This window comes from Aegilops tauschii, chromosome 6 (assembly GCF_002575655.3).
Source record: "Aegilops tauschii subsp. strangulata cultivar AL8/78 chromosome 6, Aet v6.0, whole genome shotgun sequence".
Taxonomy (NCBI): domain Eukaryota; kingdom Viridiplantae; phylum Streptophyta; class Magnoliopsida; order Poales; family Poaceae; genus Aegilops; species Aegilops tauschii.
Genome location: NC_053040.3, coordinates 168,501,035 through 168,517,596, shown reverse-complemented (window position 1 = coordinate 168,517,596; position 16,562 = coordinate 168,501,035). Strand labels below are relative to the sequence as shown.

Here is a 16,562-nt window from a genome sequence, read left to right as displayed (position 1 = left end):
GCTAGTTATCGACTAGAGGGGGGGTGAATAGGCGATTTTTATGAACGTCTTCAAAACATGGGAGATTTGAAGACAAACAGTAGAAATGAACCTATTGATATGCAGCGGAAGGTAGACTACACTAGACAAGCCAGTAATGAAGCTAAAGCACGAAGACTATTAGCAGCTAGGTAGTATGGATCAAGATGGAAGATAGTATGAAGCCAAACAACAAAAGTCATCACACAGTGAAGTCAAACAAATAAGGCAAGCATGCAAATGACTTCACGAAGACAAACTGTAAATAAGTGAGGGAAGAGATAGAACCAGTTGCTTGGTGAGGACAAGGATTTGTTGGACCAGTTCCAGTTGTTGTGACAACTGTACGTCTGGTTAGGGAGGCTGAGATTCAACTCAGAAGACCGCTTCTTCACCTTATTCCCCTTGAGCTAAGGACACTTAGTCCTCGCCCAATCACTCTGGTAAGTCTTCAAGGTAGACTTGCAAACCTTCACAGACTTCGTTCACCGGCAATCCACAATGACTCTCGGATGCTCAGAACGCGACGCCTAACCGGCTGGAGGATTCACAGTCCTCAAGTGTAACAAGTCTTCAGGTCACGCGGACAGAAAGACTTCAGTGATGCCTAACACTCTTTGGCTCTGGGTGTTTTGGGCTTTGTCCTCGCAAGGATCTTTCTCTCAAACGACAAAAGTCGTGCACTAACTCTGAACATCCACCAATTTATGGTGTAGGGGGTGGGCTATTAATTTATAGCCACTAGGCAACCCGACCTGATTTGTCCGAAATGACCCTGGGTCACTAAGGAACTGACACGTGTCCAACGGTCAGATTTCAAACACACGCGGCAGCTAGACTTGGGCTACAAGTAAAGCTGACTCATCCAGCTCTGGATAAGATTTGCTCTCATTGTCTTTGCTCGAAGACATAGGATTTGGTTGAGCATCACTTTAGTCACTCTGACTTTGTTCACTTGGACCCCACTTAACAGTACGGTGGTTCCTATGACTCAACAAAGAAGAAAAGGAAACTACGAAACAGCTATGTCTTCGCACTCCATAGTCTTCACGTGAATGTCTTCTCAGGTCATAATCTTCATTGTGAATGTCTTCACATACCACCATTGTCTTCATTGTCTTCACACATTTTTAGGGGTCATCTCCGGTAGGTAAACCGAATCAATGAGGGACTACTACCTGTGTTATCCTGCAATTCTCACAAACACATTAGTCCCTCAACCAGGTTTGTCGTCAATACTCCAAAACCAACTGGGGTGGCACTAGATGCACTTACAGAAAGTTATGGTGAAAATGGTGAAACACGGAACGCTGAAACTGGGAGGGGCGGCAGTGCCGCTTGGAAGGGCGGTAGTACCGCTTGTGGAGCTCCGCGGTAGTAGTGCTTGGGAGAGGCGGTAGTACCGCTCATACCGGGAAAATTTGCAGAATCTGGATCGGGGTGGATTTGGGGCGGAAATGGATGATTTCGGGGGCAAAATTTGACAGATTTCGTGGATGGAAGGTGGGGAAACTTGGGGAGATGCTAGATCTACTAACCAAGCAAATCCATGGATCAAAATCAACAAAACTTCATCACACCAACAAATCACAAAAAAAATTGGGGCTATTTTTGGTGGGGATTTTCGAATTTGGGACGAAATCAACAAAATTAGGCTAGAAAACAAGGGGGTAGGGGCTCCAAATTCGTGATCAACCTTGCTCTGATCCAAGATGATGTAGGGTAGAACCCTAGGTGGCCGATCTTTCATGAAATGGAGGGGATCCCACGAAGAACACGAGGGAAAACGAGAGGAACACTCAAGAACAAGTCCAATCACACATCCACTAGACAATCAAGCACACAAGATCCACAAGGTACATGAACAACAAAGGGAAAGATACAAGGTAAAGTTCATCTCCATGAGGAGGTCTTGAGGGGGGGCATCCCATGAGGGGTCTTGAATCCGTTTGCGGGATCTTCTCCGAAGAGGTCATGAACTCCAATGGAGTGGTCTCTCTCTCTCAAGAGGAGAAGGTAGGAGCAAAGCTCACATACAAATGAGCTATCATATTTGCTGCCTCTAACTAGGAGGGAGAGGGGCCTATATATAGTCTTAGCCACGAAGGGGTAAGTGGGAAAGGATACATGGGCCGGAGGCCCGATACACTGTGCGCAGACAGGGAAGTAGTACCGGCCCCTTGGGCGGTAGTACCGTTTGAGCGGCTTAGCGGTAGTACCGGACTTGTACCGCTCGATCACAAGAGCTTGTTGGGTTAAGCGGAAGTAGGAAGGATGTTGGGCGGTAGTACCGCTTGGATGGGCTTAGCGGTAGTACCGCTTGGGGAGGGCGGAAGTACCGCCCGTTCCGAACTGGGCAGATCCTCTTCTTCCTTCTCTTCCATGCTTCCCTCGCGGACGGTGTAGTCGTTCCTTGGCGCTTGCACTCCTCCTCGTCATCCATGGTGTCTCGAGAATACCTATGTATGCACACGAGTGGAGTGTCAAGTGGTATACCATCGTCAAAGGGGTCAAGTGAACACGCGTAAAGGAGATGATTCATCTTTGTGTATGTGAAATAGATGTCGCATGTGTCACTCGTCGAACGGACTTTTGACATGATGATGTCCATAGGATGCTCCGCATCAAGAAGGTTAGTTAGAAGGTCCAAATCAAAATTGCAGCTTTTGGATTACAAGGAGCAAGATTTCCGCATGATGGAAAAGCCCCACAAGATGGAAGAAATCGAACATACCTGGAGCTAGATTTGTAGGTCCACCGACTCCGCTAGGAGAAAAGAACTTCGATTTAGCTTTTATCCACAGTAGTAAACAAAGAGGATTAAGTAAACTGCCCCGAGAAGCTCAAGAAAGAAGGAAGAAGGACCAACTGCACCGACGACGCTGAGAATAACCAACTGTGCCCCGAAGCTCAAGGAAGAAGGAAGAAGGAAGAGAAAGGGGAGTAGGGGGGGGGGGGGGGAGGGTCCGGTTAGTGCGGCGCAATAAATGTAAAATTGACATAAAGTGATTGATGGGGGTTGGCCAGTTTCCTCACATATTGCAAATACAGGCAGTTTGGAAACACAATACCATAGCTATACATGCAAGTGGGCCAACACTAACACGAATCGCGGAGGAAACGGCCGGTGTAGGATCAACCGGTACATCACAGAACCGCGCAATATGACTTTGCGGGAGCACCTCTTCCTCCTCCTCGGAAAAAATACCCCAAATGCCGGCCTGAAGCACCAAACCCCCAAACCCTACTCCTCCTCCTTGACGGGCGTTGCGCGGCGGCCACCATGGCTAGGCAGACGCCCAGGTGCTACCCGCAACTCCTCCAAACCGACTTCCCCGGCACGGAGGAGCCCGGCGTTCCCATGGACATGCGGCATGGGCTGGATCCGGAGACGCTGGACCCCTACAAAAACATGGTGCTCAAATTCATCTACTCCTTCCTCCTCAAGTCCCCCGTCTCCACCGCCGCCTCCCTCTCCTGCACCACCGCGGATGACGGCGACGGCGTCGACCGCTTCAGCCTTCTCGCCGACGATCTCCTCCGCCGCGTCGTCTCCCGCCTCCCCGCCAAGGACGGCGCGCGCACCGCCGTGCTCTCCTCGCGCTGGCGCCACCTTTGGCGCTCCACCCCGCTCGTCCTCGTCGACACCCACCTCCTCCCCGCGGCGTGCGCCGGGGCCGTCTCTCGCGCCGTCACCGGCGCCGTCTCCGCAGCCCTCGAGGCGCACCCGGGGAGCTTCACCTTCGTCAGCCTCACCTGCAGCTTCCTGGAACGCGCCGACCGCGGCGTGCTCGCGCGCTGGGTCCAGCTCCTCGCCACCAAGGGCGTCAGCGAGCTCGTCCTCATCAACCGCCCGTGGCCCCTCCCCCGTGGCGTGTGCCTCCCAGTCGCGCTCTTCAGCTGCGCCTCTCTCACCCGCCTCTACCTCGGCGCCTGGCTGTTTCCGGACACCGCCAGCCTCCCGCGCGGCGCTGCTTTCCCGAATCTGCGTGAGCTCGTCCTCGGGTGCGTCATCATGACGGACAAGGATCTCGACTTCGTGCTCGCCGCGAGCCCCGTGCTGGAGATACTCGCGGTCGTTGGAAACCAGACCGAACTGCACGCTCGTCTTGCCAGTCAGAGCCTACGGTGCGCGCAATTCTGCGTGTCCAACGTGGAGGAGGTCGCCGTGGTGGACGCCCCACTCCTTGAGCGTCTCTTCATCTGGCACACCTCAAGCCGCGGCAACTCTAGCATGGCCAGGAGCAGAACAAGTGCTAGAGTCAAGATTGGCCATGCTCCACAGCTGCGTTTGCTGGGATACCTACGACCAGGAGGGCAGGTGCTGGAGATTGGCAACACCACCATCAAGGTGCATCACTATCTCTTTGCCAGCCCATCTCTGAGTTCCATTTGTTTGTTTTGGTGATATGCGTGTCTGCCTATCGATCAGCAAATTCGAATGATGTGTGATCAGTTTTATGTTCATTTGGTGCGTTACAGGCTAGCACACAGGTGAGCCCAAGCACGATTGTCCCCAGTGTCCAGATGTTAGCATTGAGTCTACGTTTTGGAATCCACAATGAAGTCAAGATGCTGCGTAGCTTCCTCATGTGCTTCCCGAACGTCGAGAATCTTCTTATCGAGGTAAAACCAACCTTTTCCTATCATTCATTAATTTTTCAATTGCCTGATCATCATGGGATAGCAGCACATCACCCCTGCATTATATGTCATCACATAAAGCTCAACTATGCGTCAATATCTTTTTGCAGTCTGGGGAAACTCATGAACCCACTGGCAATCTCCGTCTCAAGTTCTGGCAGGAGAATGGTATGATTGAGTGCGTCCGATCACGCCTCAAAAGTATTGTTTTCCGTGAGTACCATGGGCATCAGAATGAGTTTGCCTGTCTCATGTTCATTGCCGAGAATGCAAAGGTGCTGGAGCGGATGGTGGTTGAGTCAGTGGCGGATCCAGGATTTGAAGTTACCCGGGGCGGACTTTAGAAGAAACAAATAATCAAAGCCACGGTACAATCAAATAAGACAATCAAGAAAATTAATTGGCCAATACTATGCATTTAGGCAAGATGATCAACACAATGAATTGTTCAGGGTAGTTTCATTCTAAAGGACTAAGCCAATAATATATACTACAAAAAATCATATAAAGTCTAACTTAAACCCTAAACCCTAAAAAAGTGTAACTTACACTCTTGCTGGCTGAATCTTCCTATAACATCTTATTTGTAATTGATATCAGTATTCAACTTTTAAGAATTAGGTCCATGTGACAATAAATATATAAAAATGATAGAACGGAATACGTGAAAATTACTGGAGGGCAAAAGGACCTGCTCTTGGCTGCTTCTGTTGGTTGCTCTCTTGCAGTTTTAAGCAGGACGTTGGTCCGTGGCGGTGACGAATGGCACGAGAAATCGGTGGCCTCCCTTCTCCTCCATCAAACACCATCCATTGGAAGAACTGGGAAGCGCCGCAGTGTCTCGTCAAGGTCAAGGAGGCGAGCCAACAATGGAGGGGGGCGGCGTAATCGTGTAGAGCGGTTGATCTGTTTCGATCGCTAGGAATTGGGAACGTCAAAGGCTGCGTTTTTTTAGAACGGCAAATGCTTCAAAGGCTGCGTAAGGAAAAGGAACGGCAAATGCTTCAAAGGCTGCGTAAGGAAAAGGCTTCAAATACTAGTGGGTATTCTCATGTTCTATTGGGCCTTACTCATTGGCCCATCTCTTTAACTAAGCGTTCTCTTCTCTTTTCATCTTCCTGCTCGAAGCGTTTTCTATCTTCTTCTCTGTAGCATGCCCAGAAACCTACAGCAGGAAGCTCCCCTCGCCTCCCATGGTGGCCAGGACTGGCCAAAGCATTAGGGGGTACCATGGGTTCCCAAAATTTACCCGGGGCGGCCGCCCCTACACGCCCCCACGCTGGATCCGCCCCTGGGTTGAGTTGAAGTTTGGAAGGTATGATGTGCCTCTACAGATCGCTATCAAGATGAAAGCTCTGGAGGGTGCCAAATGGGCCAGTGGAGGCCATAAATTGCAACTCACCTTCAGTAAATTTCCTACTGCATGGAGCCTCACGAGAGGATCCGACTTCTCATGTGATGACCCTTTCCTCTGCCTCTGCTATATGCCAACCTATTTCGAAATGCGAGACAGCTCTGGCCAGTTCAAGCCCCTGGGTTATCTTTAGGTTGCTGGAGTGTGCCTTGTGAAGACTGGCCAGTGTTCTTTTTCCACTAGCATTAGTATTTCCATCTGCTGCTTCTCTGAATTGAGGTATTTCTCCTAAGTATGTGAGTTAAAGTAGCAGAAAACTGCGATATATGAGCTTATGTATTGCCTACTTCAGTACCAATTTGATGTTCCTTGTTAAATCTACTTCAGTGACAGTGTATCCTGATTGATCATGCATAACTATCTATGGGTAAACTTGGGTTGAAGTCCCAACTTCGGCCACGTGAGTCAAGATCACACTAGTGGTGTGTCTAGTACGGGCACTACTGCAATCTGGGGAGTTGCATTGCATGTTTATGTTTACTCTTCCTCAAAGTTACAGTATTAGTTAGCTGATTTTTAATCCCCCTTTTACCTCCTTGGCATGCTAGGATTTTGATATACTGAAGCTGAACTGTTACTTCATTTCCTAATTCATATACATGTTTCTTCAGCACTACCATGTCTGCCGACTTGTGAATTCATCTGAAAGATGTGATGCACTAACACTAGAACACCAATGCTTGAAAGCAAAGGACATACAGTCAACATAGCGTGCTCTTGCAAAAAAGCTGATTTATATCTAAAAGAATACACCAAAGGATGCTTAGATGGATAGCCACTTGAAGCTGAGCAAGTGTTCAGTGTCATTCAGACACAGAAATGGAAAACACTCCCTCTGTATCAAAATATAAGATGTTTCTAGACCAAAAAAGTCTTATATTTTGATAAAGAGGGAGTAGCTCAAAGTACACAAAATTCCTATGAAAAAAAAAAAACCATACGCAGTTTCTAAAACGGTTTCTTCCAAAATATGCCTGTAGTTCTTGGCTATCTTGATTGCAATAGTTTGAAGTGTGCATAGTTCTAGCAATGATTGTGGCCAAAATATGCATAAGTTCTTGGTTGCTCCTCTCACTGCAAAACAGCAATTGTTCCAAGTTAATTCCTTGCATGTTTGTCAATGTTTGCCATGATGTATACATTGCAATTCAATTTGAGTAACTATTATACTCAAAAGAGCAAGCAAATGCTACCAAAATGCATGTTCAAGAACTCAATTCAACTAGAAGCTGAAATCAGTTTGTTTAAAATGTTTTTTTTACTTTAGATAAAATGCTTATTGGCCTTGGGCGTACGATGCATGAGGATTAAAGTAACTCAGTTTGACAACTTTAATAAAAGAAAGAAGTATTAAAGTTCCTCTGTTTGACAACTTTTCTAAAGAAAGAACATAGCACGATAACAATCAAAATTGTTGTGAACATTCATGCAAGGGGCATGTATGTACCTTGACAGCGTCACACGGACCTTTGGCTTCGCAGTTCTGGAAGTGATGACGTACAAGCTGTTTAAATGAGGAACTGGTAAGGTCTTCAAGGCGGTAGAAGTATTTTTCGAATAAAAGTAAAAGCATGGAAATAAACCGAACATGACTTTCAAACAAGTCCACTTTACTCCCTGCTCTACTGGAAAAGAAACATAAACTGGGAGGTCTCTTACCTGCAAGATCTGGTTTATTGCTTTTGCAAGAGCAGGTTTCAGATCACGGGGATGCACAGTGCCACTGCCGTAATCCTCCAGGAGTTCTTCGATTCCTAGGTAAGTCCTGCTTAAGAGCAAACAACAGATGTTACAGTTGAACACAGCCATCAAAATCGTGCCATATCATTGGATTCTTTCTGGACATGTATTGCGGTAGGCAGATGTTTGCAAGAGCTCTTGCATCAGTTGCAGACTTGCAGCAATACAATATTCTGCTAGTGTTTTTCTTAGGGAAATATTTTGGTTGTCCTTGGGGAAAAAAATTACTATTACCTGTTACCGCCATCAGGTGGGACCACCTCGAACTCTCTAAACCAAGGGAGAACGATATGCTCTACGTACTCCAAGCATGGATTTCCTTGAGTAATCTTGGGAGGGCAGAAAGCCTTCTTTATCTTTTTCGTAACCTCAGACTGCAATAAACAAGTTGGCCATGAAATTATTGTCACCACGGAAGAAGAAACAATGCACACCATAAGTCCATAACATTAGGCATGGATGTTTCCACTAATCAAGAGCTCAGTATAGCAATGTTGGGAGGAAGTAAAGATGAGTTTTGTGAGAGAAACCTCAGCGTCTTCCATAAAAATAGCTGACAGTGGATCACTCTCTGACATTCTCTGCTGTCCTTCTTTGAAACCAGGTAGCACATCTATAATTAGTGTCAAGGAGAAACACATTTTGACAAACCAAGCTATATCTTACACCACATAGACATATATATTAATAAATCTGTGAATAATATCATCCTCATGAAAAACTATATAGGATACGATGCAACAGAAATATTGGTTTATTTTCACTTCCAATGTGCGTGCAGTATCCTCTGGCCATCATACTCACCTCTCTTCGATCCACGCCCATCTGGCATATGTCTGCCTACAAAAGGAAAATTATTTTTTGATAACTATCAAGATTCTGTATCAATAGACCATGACAGCTTTTACAGTATCCCCAAATCGTTCTGAGCCATCCACTTTTATGGATCCAAATTTCCATATCAATTTATACTTGTGGTGAGTAAATCTAAGTAGTAAAAGACATTACTCGGTTTTATTTAAGGAAAACGTTATGTTTAAGCCGGCTGATTTCTCGTTTCTCTAAGTCGCCTCGATAGATTGACACGTGTCTGGTGGAAACGACGCACCGCACCGCCCGCAACCTTATCTCTTCGCCTCCAGCCCTCCTTTTCCCCTTTCCATGGATCACACGCGAGAGAGAGAGAGAGGAGGCCGAAGGCTGTTGCCGCAGCATGAAGTAGGAGGCCGGAGACCGCCGCCGCCGCCGCCCCAGCCCGCTCGCTGCTGCAGCAGCAGTTCCGCAGCCGGCGAGCGGCGGGCGCGCGTGGCGGGCGTCGGCGTCGGCGGCGGGCCCTCCTCGCCGCCTGACGGGGTGAGGCTGAACGAGATCGTCGGCGGCGGCATCTCCGGGGTCCTCTACAAGTGGGTCAACTACGGCCGCGGGTGGCGGCCGCGCTGGTTCGCGCTCAGCGACGGCGTGCTCTCCTACTACAAGATCCACGGGCCCGACCGCATCGACCTCTCGCGCGACACCAACCGCGGCGCCAAGGTCATCAGCGAGGACTCGCTCCGCCGCCTCGCGCGCCCCTCCGCCACCCCCTCCTCCTCCTCCTCCGCCTCCGCCCCCCACTCCAACGGCCACGGCCACCACCACACGCCCCGCAAGCCAGCGGCGGTGCTGCAATGGAGCTCTTGCCGGCGGATCCAGGTGCTGCGTTGCAGCACTCGCCGACGGCTGTTGAAGCTGCAGTGCAGCGCTCGGTGCTCCAATGGAGCTCGCCGGCGCTCTCGAAGCTGCAGTGCCGCGCTCGGTGCTCCATTGGAGCTCTCTCCGGCGGCTCCCGGTGCTATGTTGCAGGGCTCTCTGGCGGGCTCGAAGCTGTAGTGCAGCGCTCGGTGCTCCAATGGAGCTCTCACCGGCGACACACGGTGTTGCGTTGCAGCGGTCGACGGCGGCTCCGGTGTCGCAGCTGTTGAAGCCCCGCCGGAGTTGAAATGGAGCTTCGCCGGACGCGCCAGTACTGCGTGGGCCGTCGGTGCTGCTTTGGAGCTGCGCCCGGGCTGCAATGGAGCTCGCCGGAGCGTCAGTGCTGCTTTGGAGCTTTGGCCGGGGCTGCAGTGGAGCTCGACCGTAGTTGGAATGGAGCTTCGCCGGAGCGTCGGTGCCGCGTTGGAGCTGCACCGGGGCTGCAATGGAGCTGGCCGGCCGCGTCGATGCTACGTTGGAGGCTTGGAGCACTGCGCGAGGTGTGATAGCGCTGCGTTGAAAGCTTCCCTGCGCGAGGTGTAATCCAACGGCCACTAGTAGGCAGATCGGACGGCTGGCAAGGTGGTGTAAAAGTCCCTGCCATCAACCGGTTTACGCCTAGCACCGGCCTTTATTTAATCCACATATTAGGTTTGTCATCAGAAGTCAAACTTTGCATGGAAAAAATATCAACACCTACAACTACAATATACCAAACAAATATAAGATAAAAATATATTTCATGTCGGATCTAATGATATTGATTCTTTTCTAGGAACTTGATCAAACTTCAGAAAGTTTGACTGAAGACAAAGCTAATATTGAAGTAAACAAAAACAAAGGAGTACTAGGGTTAGAATCGGAAAGCACTACTACACCAAGCACTCGGCCCGACGTAACCTTAGAACCTCTAAATTCCTATTCACTTTCTCTAATTAGCTACTACTCCCTCCGTCCCAGAATACGTGTCTCAACTTTAGTACAACTTTATACTAAAGTTAATACAAAATTGAGATACTTATTTTGGGATGGAGGGAGTATTAAACATGTTGTTTCGGGAAAATGAAAAGTCCAGTTGAAGAATTGTGATTCATATTAAGTGATGTTGAAGGGATAGATCGGATTATCTTTCCCTGCTACCTCCATCTCGGTGAATAAGTCATTCGCGTAGTTCTAGGTCATCGATTTGAGGAATTAAATATGTGTTATATGTCATGAAAAGTATATTATTAAATTTCTACACTGATGTAGTCTCTAAATATATATTTTTTGTCACATATAATACATATTTAGATAGTTCAATTGTCGACCTAGAACTACGCGAATGACTTATTCACCGAGACGGAGGTAGTACTTATAAAGATTCGAGTTACTGGTCATGCCTTCACTAGTCACCTTGTTTTCCACGCAACTTTCACACGTGTCATCTGTGCCAACTGCCAAAACTCATTTAAGCTAGCATACAAGGTTCTTAAGTAAACCAAATTCGACCTTATGTTCCTGTGATTACATGGCGTAGCACATACACTTTGCTAGTTGACTCATAATTTAATATGTTTAAACTGAAGCCCAGTCAAACGAAATGAAGTGAGCCTCTTAGAATAGCCATCTCCAACTCGAGGGAAGTTCCTATCGAGGGAAAAAGAATGAGACACGCACGAGCGATGGAGGATGAAGGCGTGTGGGGAACAATGAGTGGCCGTGGGTGTGCATCACATCATAGACACACGGATATCCTGGTGTGTCATGATGATCGATTGTGATTGTGCTCAGCTTAATGGGCTTTTTCCCTCGCCCTCATCCCTCACTCACTAAATTGACCAACGAGAGGAAAAACACCCAGGCGACTTCATGTGGAATAGTGTTTTCCAGTTCCATCTCGGTCTCGACGTGGCATTTGCTGTTGATGCCGTCAAGCTAGTTGTGTCATGGTTTCTCCCTTTTTGTCCTATCGTTATCATGTATTTTGATAAAGCAACTGCCCGGCAACCTGCCTCGTGAGGGGAGTATTCACAACCATCGTGCATTCGGCAATCAAAGATTCTCATTTGTTGTGGTGGACGGGCTGATGCGGCTATTCAAAGTTAAACAAGCTTATGTAGTTATGGTCATCTATGATATATTTTTTACCATGGGACATCAAGATGTGATCCGAGGTACAGGTTGTGAGTTGGTGTTTTGATGTAACTCTAAGAGTTTTTCACTGTTTTTTGGCTTCTTAGTCAGTGAATAAATATAATGTTCATAATTTACAATGAAAAACCTCATGCATACACCCCACAAAAAGTATAAATAATGGTAAGATAGACGACATACAAACCTCGAGGAAGAGTATATCAGCACACTTCATGATGGGCTCCAAGAGTTGATTACACTTCACATTTTCCGGATCTGCATGCAGGCTAAAAACAAACGGCACAACTATCACATACATATTTGACATAGATATGGTAAAGAATTAAAACCCCCAACTTTTATTTGGAGTTACACGCAACTGTTTTTATTTACATGGTGCATGGGTATTTGGAGTTTCAACTTTAACCACTAATCTAACTAACAGAAAGTTGATTATGTGCTAAAAAATTATACTCCCTCCGTCATAAAATAAGTGTCTTAACCTTAGTACAACTTTATACTAAAGTTAATTAGTACAAAGTTAAGACACTTATTTTAAAACGAAGGGAGTACCATTTAATTCATTCAAAAGCAGTATCGGACTGTGTGTTTTATGACAAATGATTAATATATTATAGATTAAATTATTATTTTGATAAAATAAAGCTTTTATTAAGTTAAAATTAAAATATACATCAAACGGATACAAATTATATAATAAGTAATACCTGACTTCTGCATAACTACGATGCACACAGTCAAATACCAATAGTTGGACAACAGAAAAGATAAAAAAAATGACATATCAGCAACAATAAAATTGTATAGGACCAGCTCTATGCCTATGCCAAAGGAGATGGCGGACCGTTTAATAGATTACGCTGAAATTGATGGAAAGTTTATAATCACAGAAGACAAAAACGTCGTGTAAACAGGACGGAAGGAGTACCTCGCTAACCATCCGACGCGGTGGTTCCGGGAAATCCCCATCACGAGCGGCCAGTACTCGTGCGCGCGCCTGCTCGTCTCCTCGGAGCACCAGAGGAACTCCACCCCGTCCGAGCTCATGCCCAGGGCTTTCCAGACCTCGATCGCGTGGCGACCGGCGGCCCTGATCTCGCTGCTGTCCAGTCCAGTCCTCTGGTCCGCTATGAGCATCTTCACTCTGCATCCGGCCCTGACCATCTTGTTCACATTGATCACCTTCCCAACACCCTGATGAGAAACAAAAGGAAGAGAAGAAAGGGAGTATGTGTCTCAGTCTTTGCTTACAAATCTCAAGGAATTTAGGGCAGGAGCATGCGGTGCAACTTGGCCGGCCAGCAAGTTGAGATTCAGAGAATTATCATTGACCTGCCAGATGTTCACGCGGCCGGAGACGGAGGGCTCGAAGCTGTCGAGGCAGACCGGGCTGGGGTTACCGTGCAGCAGCGGGAGCAGCTCGTCCTCGCCGACGAGCTCTTCGGCGGTGCTACGCAGCGTCTCGGCGCGCTCCTCCACGCCCATCCATGCCGCCATGCTGCTCCGGCCGCGTCCCTCTGTTCTGGCCTCCAGTAGTCGTGCGCCCTCCGTTTCCTTTTCCTTTTTGAGTTCCGCCTTCGAATTTGTGGAGGAATCTGGTGTCCGAATCCACTTCCAACCGGATCGCATTAGGATATAAGCCCATCGGGACTTCTCAAAAAAGAAATAAGCCCAACGGGCCCAGGTGGGCGGCCCAGAGAGGGGAATTAAAGGAGAAAAGCCCGGTTTTCCTTCCTCCGGCTACGGCTGTTCCCTTCTCGTCCGCACCCGCTTCAAACCCTCGCAAGTACCCCCTCCCACGGCGGCGGCGGCGGCGGCAGCGGCAGCGGCGGAGACGGAGGCGACCAAAACAGAGAGGAGCTCCCGTCGGCGACGTCTCAGCTCATAAATGGATAGCGGAAGCGACTCCGACGGCGCTCCCGAGGAGCTCACCGCCGTCCAGGTACGTTCCTTGGCTATCCCCCCCGGTCCTGTGAGAAGAGAGCTCGCGCTAGTAAAGCCTAGGTGACGTAGGAGTGTGCGAGGACTCCGCGTGCTGCGCGTGTGTACTTTCCGGTAGCAGCAAACGTGAAGTATTCCGCCTAGTTAGGAGCACCTGTATTTCCCACCAGGGCCGATTACTACGCTCCGGGAACAGGAATTTCTTGTCTTTATAATTTATATAGACATAAAGGTTCGAAATGAGCCTGGATTTAAATCGATAAAAGCTCTAATCGCCCAAGTGTGAACAACACATACTTAAAACCCAACACCGCTGGGGATGCAAGCTTTACATAAAGAAGCACAAAAATCATGAGCAGCAGGGAGACCCATATAGGAAGACTTGTGCTCATTGTCAGGATCAAGCGTACTTCTGTAGTCTCGGTGGTTGTTTTTCGTCTGGCTTCCTCCATTCTTTAATCTAGTTCCTGTCGGAGTATGTCAACATGATGCTGAGTGTTCTTTCCTGCTGTTGATGCCTTGTAGGGTGTGGAGAAACATGAAGAAATCAGCAAAGTAGAGAAGGACAGCGCTGTCAGGTTTGCGGCTTGCACTTTTGATACTGTTTGAGTAGACACGTGGAGATGACTTTGAGAAGTTAAGCTCATCATTATTTGTTCTGTTGCTCTCGCGCCATGTAATTTCCGTTTTTCCGTTTTAGATTTTGCGGGTCTCGTAAAAAAAATCCTGAAGCCAAAACCATGGCATGCTAGATTAGTCTAATAAGTGATTTTCTTGTCTGTATCGGTTTATACTGCTTCAGCAGCGGGATGGCCACAGGTCATTCGTCATAAGGGATGGTTGCCTACCATTCATATGCACATTTAGCTATTGTGGCACCTTTTCTGCTGCCCCCCATCCCCACTAGGGATTTTGGGGTAGCATTTTCCAGTAAATACCTAAAGTTCAGTGATGTTGAGTTCATTTTATGTGTTTATTATATGATTAAGTATAAACATGTAGTTTTATTAGTCCACAAAAAGATGGTGGAGTACTAAATAAATAAAACGTATAAGGTCATGCAGAAATTTGTAAGGGTAGAGACCAAATGCTCATGCTTTAGACTTGCAGATGTGGCAACTTGGGCATATATAAGAACATATGCTTGTGGGCAGGTGATTGTTGATGGGGGAGGTATCCCCAACACCAGGGCGGTCTACCCATCCTGGGGTTGGCTGCAGGGATGAATACTTCTCATGCCCTTCCTCTATAATGGGGTAATTCCTTACGGGTTGCGGCTTTGTGGGGAATGTGGCACATCACCACCCCTTTCACCCTAAACGTAGAGCTTTATGTGCATACCACCTCAAAATTTCCAATTTCTAGTTCTGCCTACTGAACACATGTCACTATTGCATTTTGGGTTTACACATGTGCTCTTCTTGGACCCTCGTGTCATTGACACATGAGTAGTGCATTTTCAGTGGCAAATCTGTAGTTGCAAATAGGCTTACTCCCATTTCTTGAAATCTGTTGGCAAACACTAGTTGCTTCTGTCTTTTTGGGAACATCCATTCGAACTGACTATTTATATACTGTTGACTTATGTTAGTCACAAATTGATGTCACTTTTCCTGCTGATGGTACCCTCTCTGACCTGACAATGTGTAATCCTGTAGAGCAACCCAGGAGGAGAAAGACCGGAGGAAACGCTGGGCCCAACGGAAAACATCCTCAAAACCGAATAAAAAGAAGCCTCTGAAAGTAGAAGATAAAGATACAGAAGTGGATGAGGAGACACATGCTATGCCTGGGACACTCCCCAAGAGCGTAATTGAAATGCTTGCAGCACGTGAGAAGTATGTTTACCGCCTTCAAACTGCCAGACATTTAAATCCCTTTTAAGCTTTTTGGACATTATTGCTTACCCTGTCTTCATTTTTCTTTCAGGCAAACCTTCTCATCGGATTCTGAGGAAGAAAATGTAAACCAGAAGGTCCAAAAGAAGAAGAAAAGATTGAAAACCACAACTACTGGGTAATTTTCAATGTCCCGTCATCTCGTATGATTTTCTTTTATACTGTTATCCTAATGGTTCCTAATGTTTATCAGACCTGAAACAATTCTGCTGAAAGATGTTCGGTCAACGGAGCACATTAAAAAAGCCCTCGAATTCCTGAGTCGCAGGAAAAACCAGGTGCCAAGATCCAATGCAGTTTTGAAGAATCCTAATGCTATGCGTCTATTTAATAAACCTAATTTCACGAGTTGAGTGTGGCAGACCTAGGCAGTTTCTGAATTCTGTGTCGAGGCTTGTCTGGAAGACTGATATGGTTGACAGGTTGAGATATCAATTGTCTTTATGCGTTTGATGAGAACATATATGCTTGTGATTTGCAACGCCGCATGGGTGTGATGATGTATAATGTTCATCCTCGTTAGAAATCCTATGAGCTATAGTTATGTACGGATAATGTATCACCTGTGAGGTGTGAGCTGAATGCGCATAATGTTCACCTCTCCATGCTCCGGCATTACTGTGAAGCATGTGCTTTATGTGTTTGCCAATTCATATTCCTTTGGGAATGAGATTTTATGTTTTCCTGTATGTGTCGTTATTCTTCTTAATACAAACAGCAGAAACATTTGAAGCACTAGTGCAAAATTAATTAGTCGTAGCGAATATAATACTATATATGCTGAACCTCTACGCTATATTATTCTTGATAAATACAAGGGTCTGGCAAGCTCTGGACAAAATCTTTGAATTGACAAATTTGATAGTACAAAAAGCAGAAAAATGTAAAGCAGTAGTGCAAAATTAATGATATATGGTAAAGTGTTTCTGCTGTTTGTATTAAACATGCCTATTAAGAGATTCTATCCGTAGCCTGTGACGAACTCTTATATTTGTCAAGAATATGACATAAAGATGGTGACGTTTTTAACGAAATTATGTTCT

General features: G+C 46.9%; 3 protein-coding genes across 3 annotated transcripts; 2 read left to right on the top strand and 1 right to left on the bottom strand.

The window, feature by feature from the left end:
• Positions 1–3,196: 3,196 nt before the first annotated feature.
• On the top strand, positions 3,197–6,342 carry LOC109761189 (FBD-associated F-box protein At5g60610-like). Its single transcript, XM_073501250.1, has 4 exons — positions 3,197–4,369; positions 4,501–4,644; positions 4,773–4,967; positions 5,964–6,342. Exons 1-4 carry the CDS (start codon positions 3,302–3,304, stop codon positions 6,207–6,209), a joined length of 1,653 nt encoding a protein of 550 aa, XP_073357351.1. The 5' UTR covers positions 3,197–3,301; the 3' UTR covers positions 6,210–6,342.
• A 394-nt stretch (positions 6,343–6,736) lies between these two features.
• On the bottom strand, positions 6,737–13,277 carry LOC109761169 (tyrosine--tRNA ligase 1, cytoplasmic-like). Its single transcript, XM_020319968.4, has 9 exons — positions 13,013–13,277; positions 12,609–12,874; positions 11,865–11,946; positions 8,551–8,656; positions 8,347–8,429; positions 8,051–8,190; positions 7,736–7,841; positions 7,524–7,580; positions 6,737–7,150 (listed from the first exon to the last, which is right to left on the bottom strand). Exons 1-9 carry the CDS (start codon positions 13,175–13,177, stop codon positions 7,148–7,150), a joined length of 1,008 nt encoding a protein of 335 aa, XP_020175557.1. The 5' UTR covers positions 13,178–13,277; the 3' UTR covers positions 6,737–7,147.
• Positions 13,278–13,416: 139 nt separating this feature from the next.
• LOC109761168 (uncharacterized) lies at positions 13,417–16,208 on the top strand. The gene is made up of 5 exons (XM_020319967.4): positions 13,417–13,622; positions 14,147–14,199; positions 15,280–15,459; positions 15,551–15,637; positions 15,713–16,208. The coding sequence occupies exons 1-5, from the start codon at positions 13,569–13,571 to the stop codon at positions 15,870–15,872; spliced, it is 534 nt and encodes a 177-aa protein (XP_020175556.1). The 5' UTR covers positions 13,417–13,568; the 3' UTR covers positions 15,873–16,208.
• The last annotated feature ends 354 nt before the right edge of the window (positions 16,209–16,562 follow it).

What these genes read in the sequence shown, in the direction of transcription:
- LOC109761189 (XM_073501250.1), top strand. Translation starts at nt 3,302, where the DNA reads ATGGCTAGGCAGACGCCCAGGTGCTACCCGCAACTCCTCCAAACCGAC. An exon ending in TTGGCAACACCACCATCAAG is followed by an intron (nt 4,370 to 4,500) that starts GTGCATCACTAT and finishes GGTGCGTTACAG; the next exon opens with GCTAGCACACAGGTGAGCCC. An exon ending in GGATGGTGGTTGAGTCAGTG is followed by an intron (nt 4,968 to 5,963) that starts GCGGATCCAGGA and finishes CCCTGGGTTGAG; the next exon opens with TTGAAGTTTGGAAGGTATGA.
- LOC109761169 (XM_020319968.4), bottom strand. Translation starts at nt 13,177, where the DNA reads ATGGCGGCATGGATGGGCGTGGAGGAGCGCGCCGAGACGCTGCGTAGC. An exon ending in ACCAATATTTCTGTTGCATC is followed by an intron (nt 8,430 to 8,550) that starts GTATCCTATATA and finishes CACTAATTATAG; the next exon opens with ATGTGCTACCTGGTTTCAAA. An exon ending in CCACCTGATGGCGGTAACAG is followed by an intron (nt 7,842 to 8,050) that starts GTAATAGTAATT and finishes GCTCTTAAGCAG; the next exon opens with GACTTACCTAGGAATCGAAG.
- LOC109761168 (XM_020319967.4), top strand. Translation starts at nt 13,569, where the DNA reads ATGGATAGCGGAAGCGACTCCGACGGCGCTCCCGAGGAGCTCACCGCC. An exon ending in AGGAGCTCACCGCCGTCCAG is followed by an intron (nt 13,623 to 14,146) that starts GTACGTTCCTTG and finishes GATGCCTTGTAG; the next exon opens with GGTGTGGAGAAACATGAAGA. An exon ending in ATGCTTGCAGCACGTGAGAA is followed by an intron (nt 15,460 to 15,550) that starts GTATGTTTACCG and finishes TTTTTCTTTCAG; the next exon opens with GCAAACCTTCTCATCGGATT.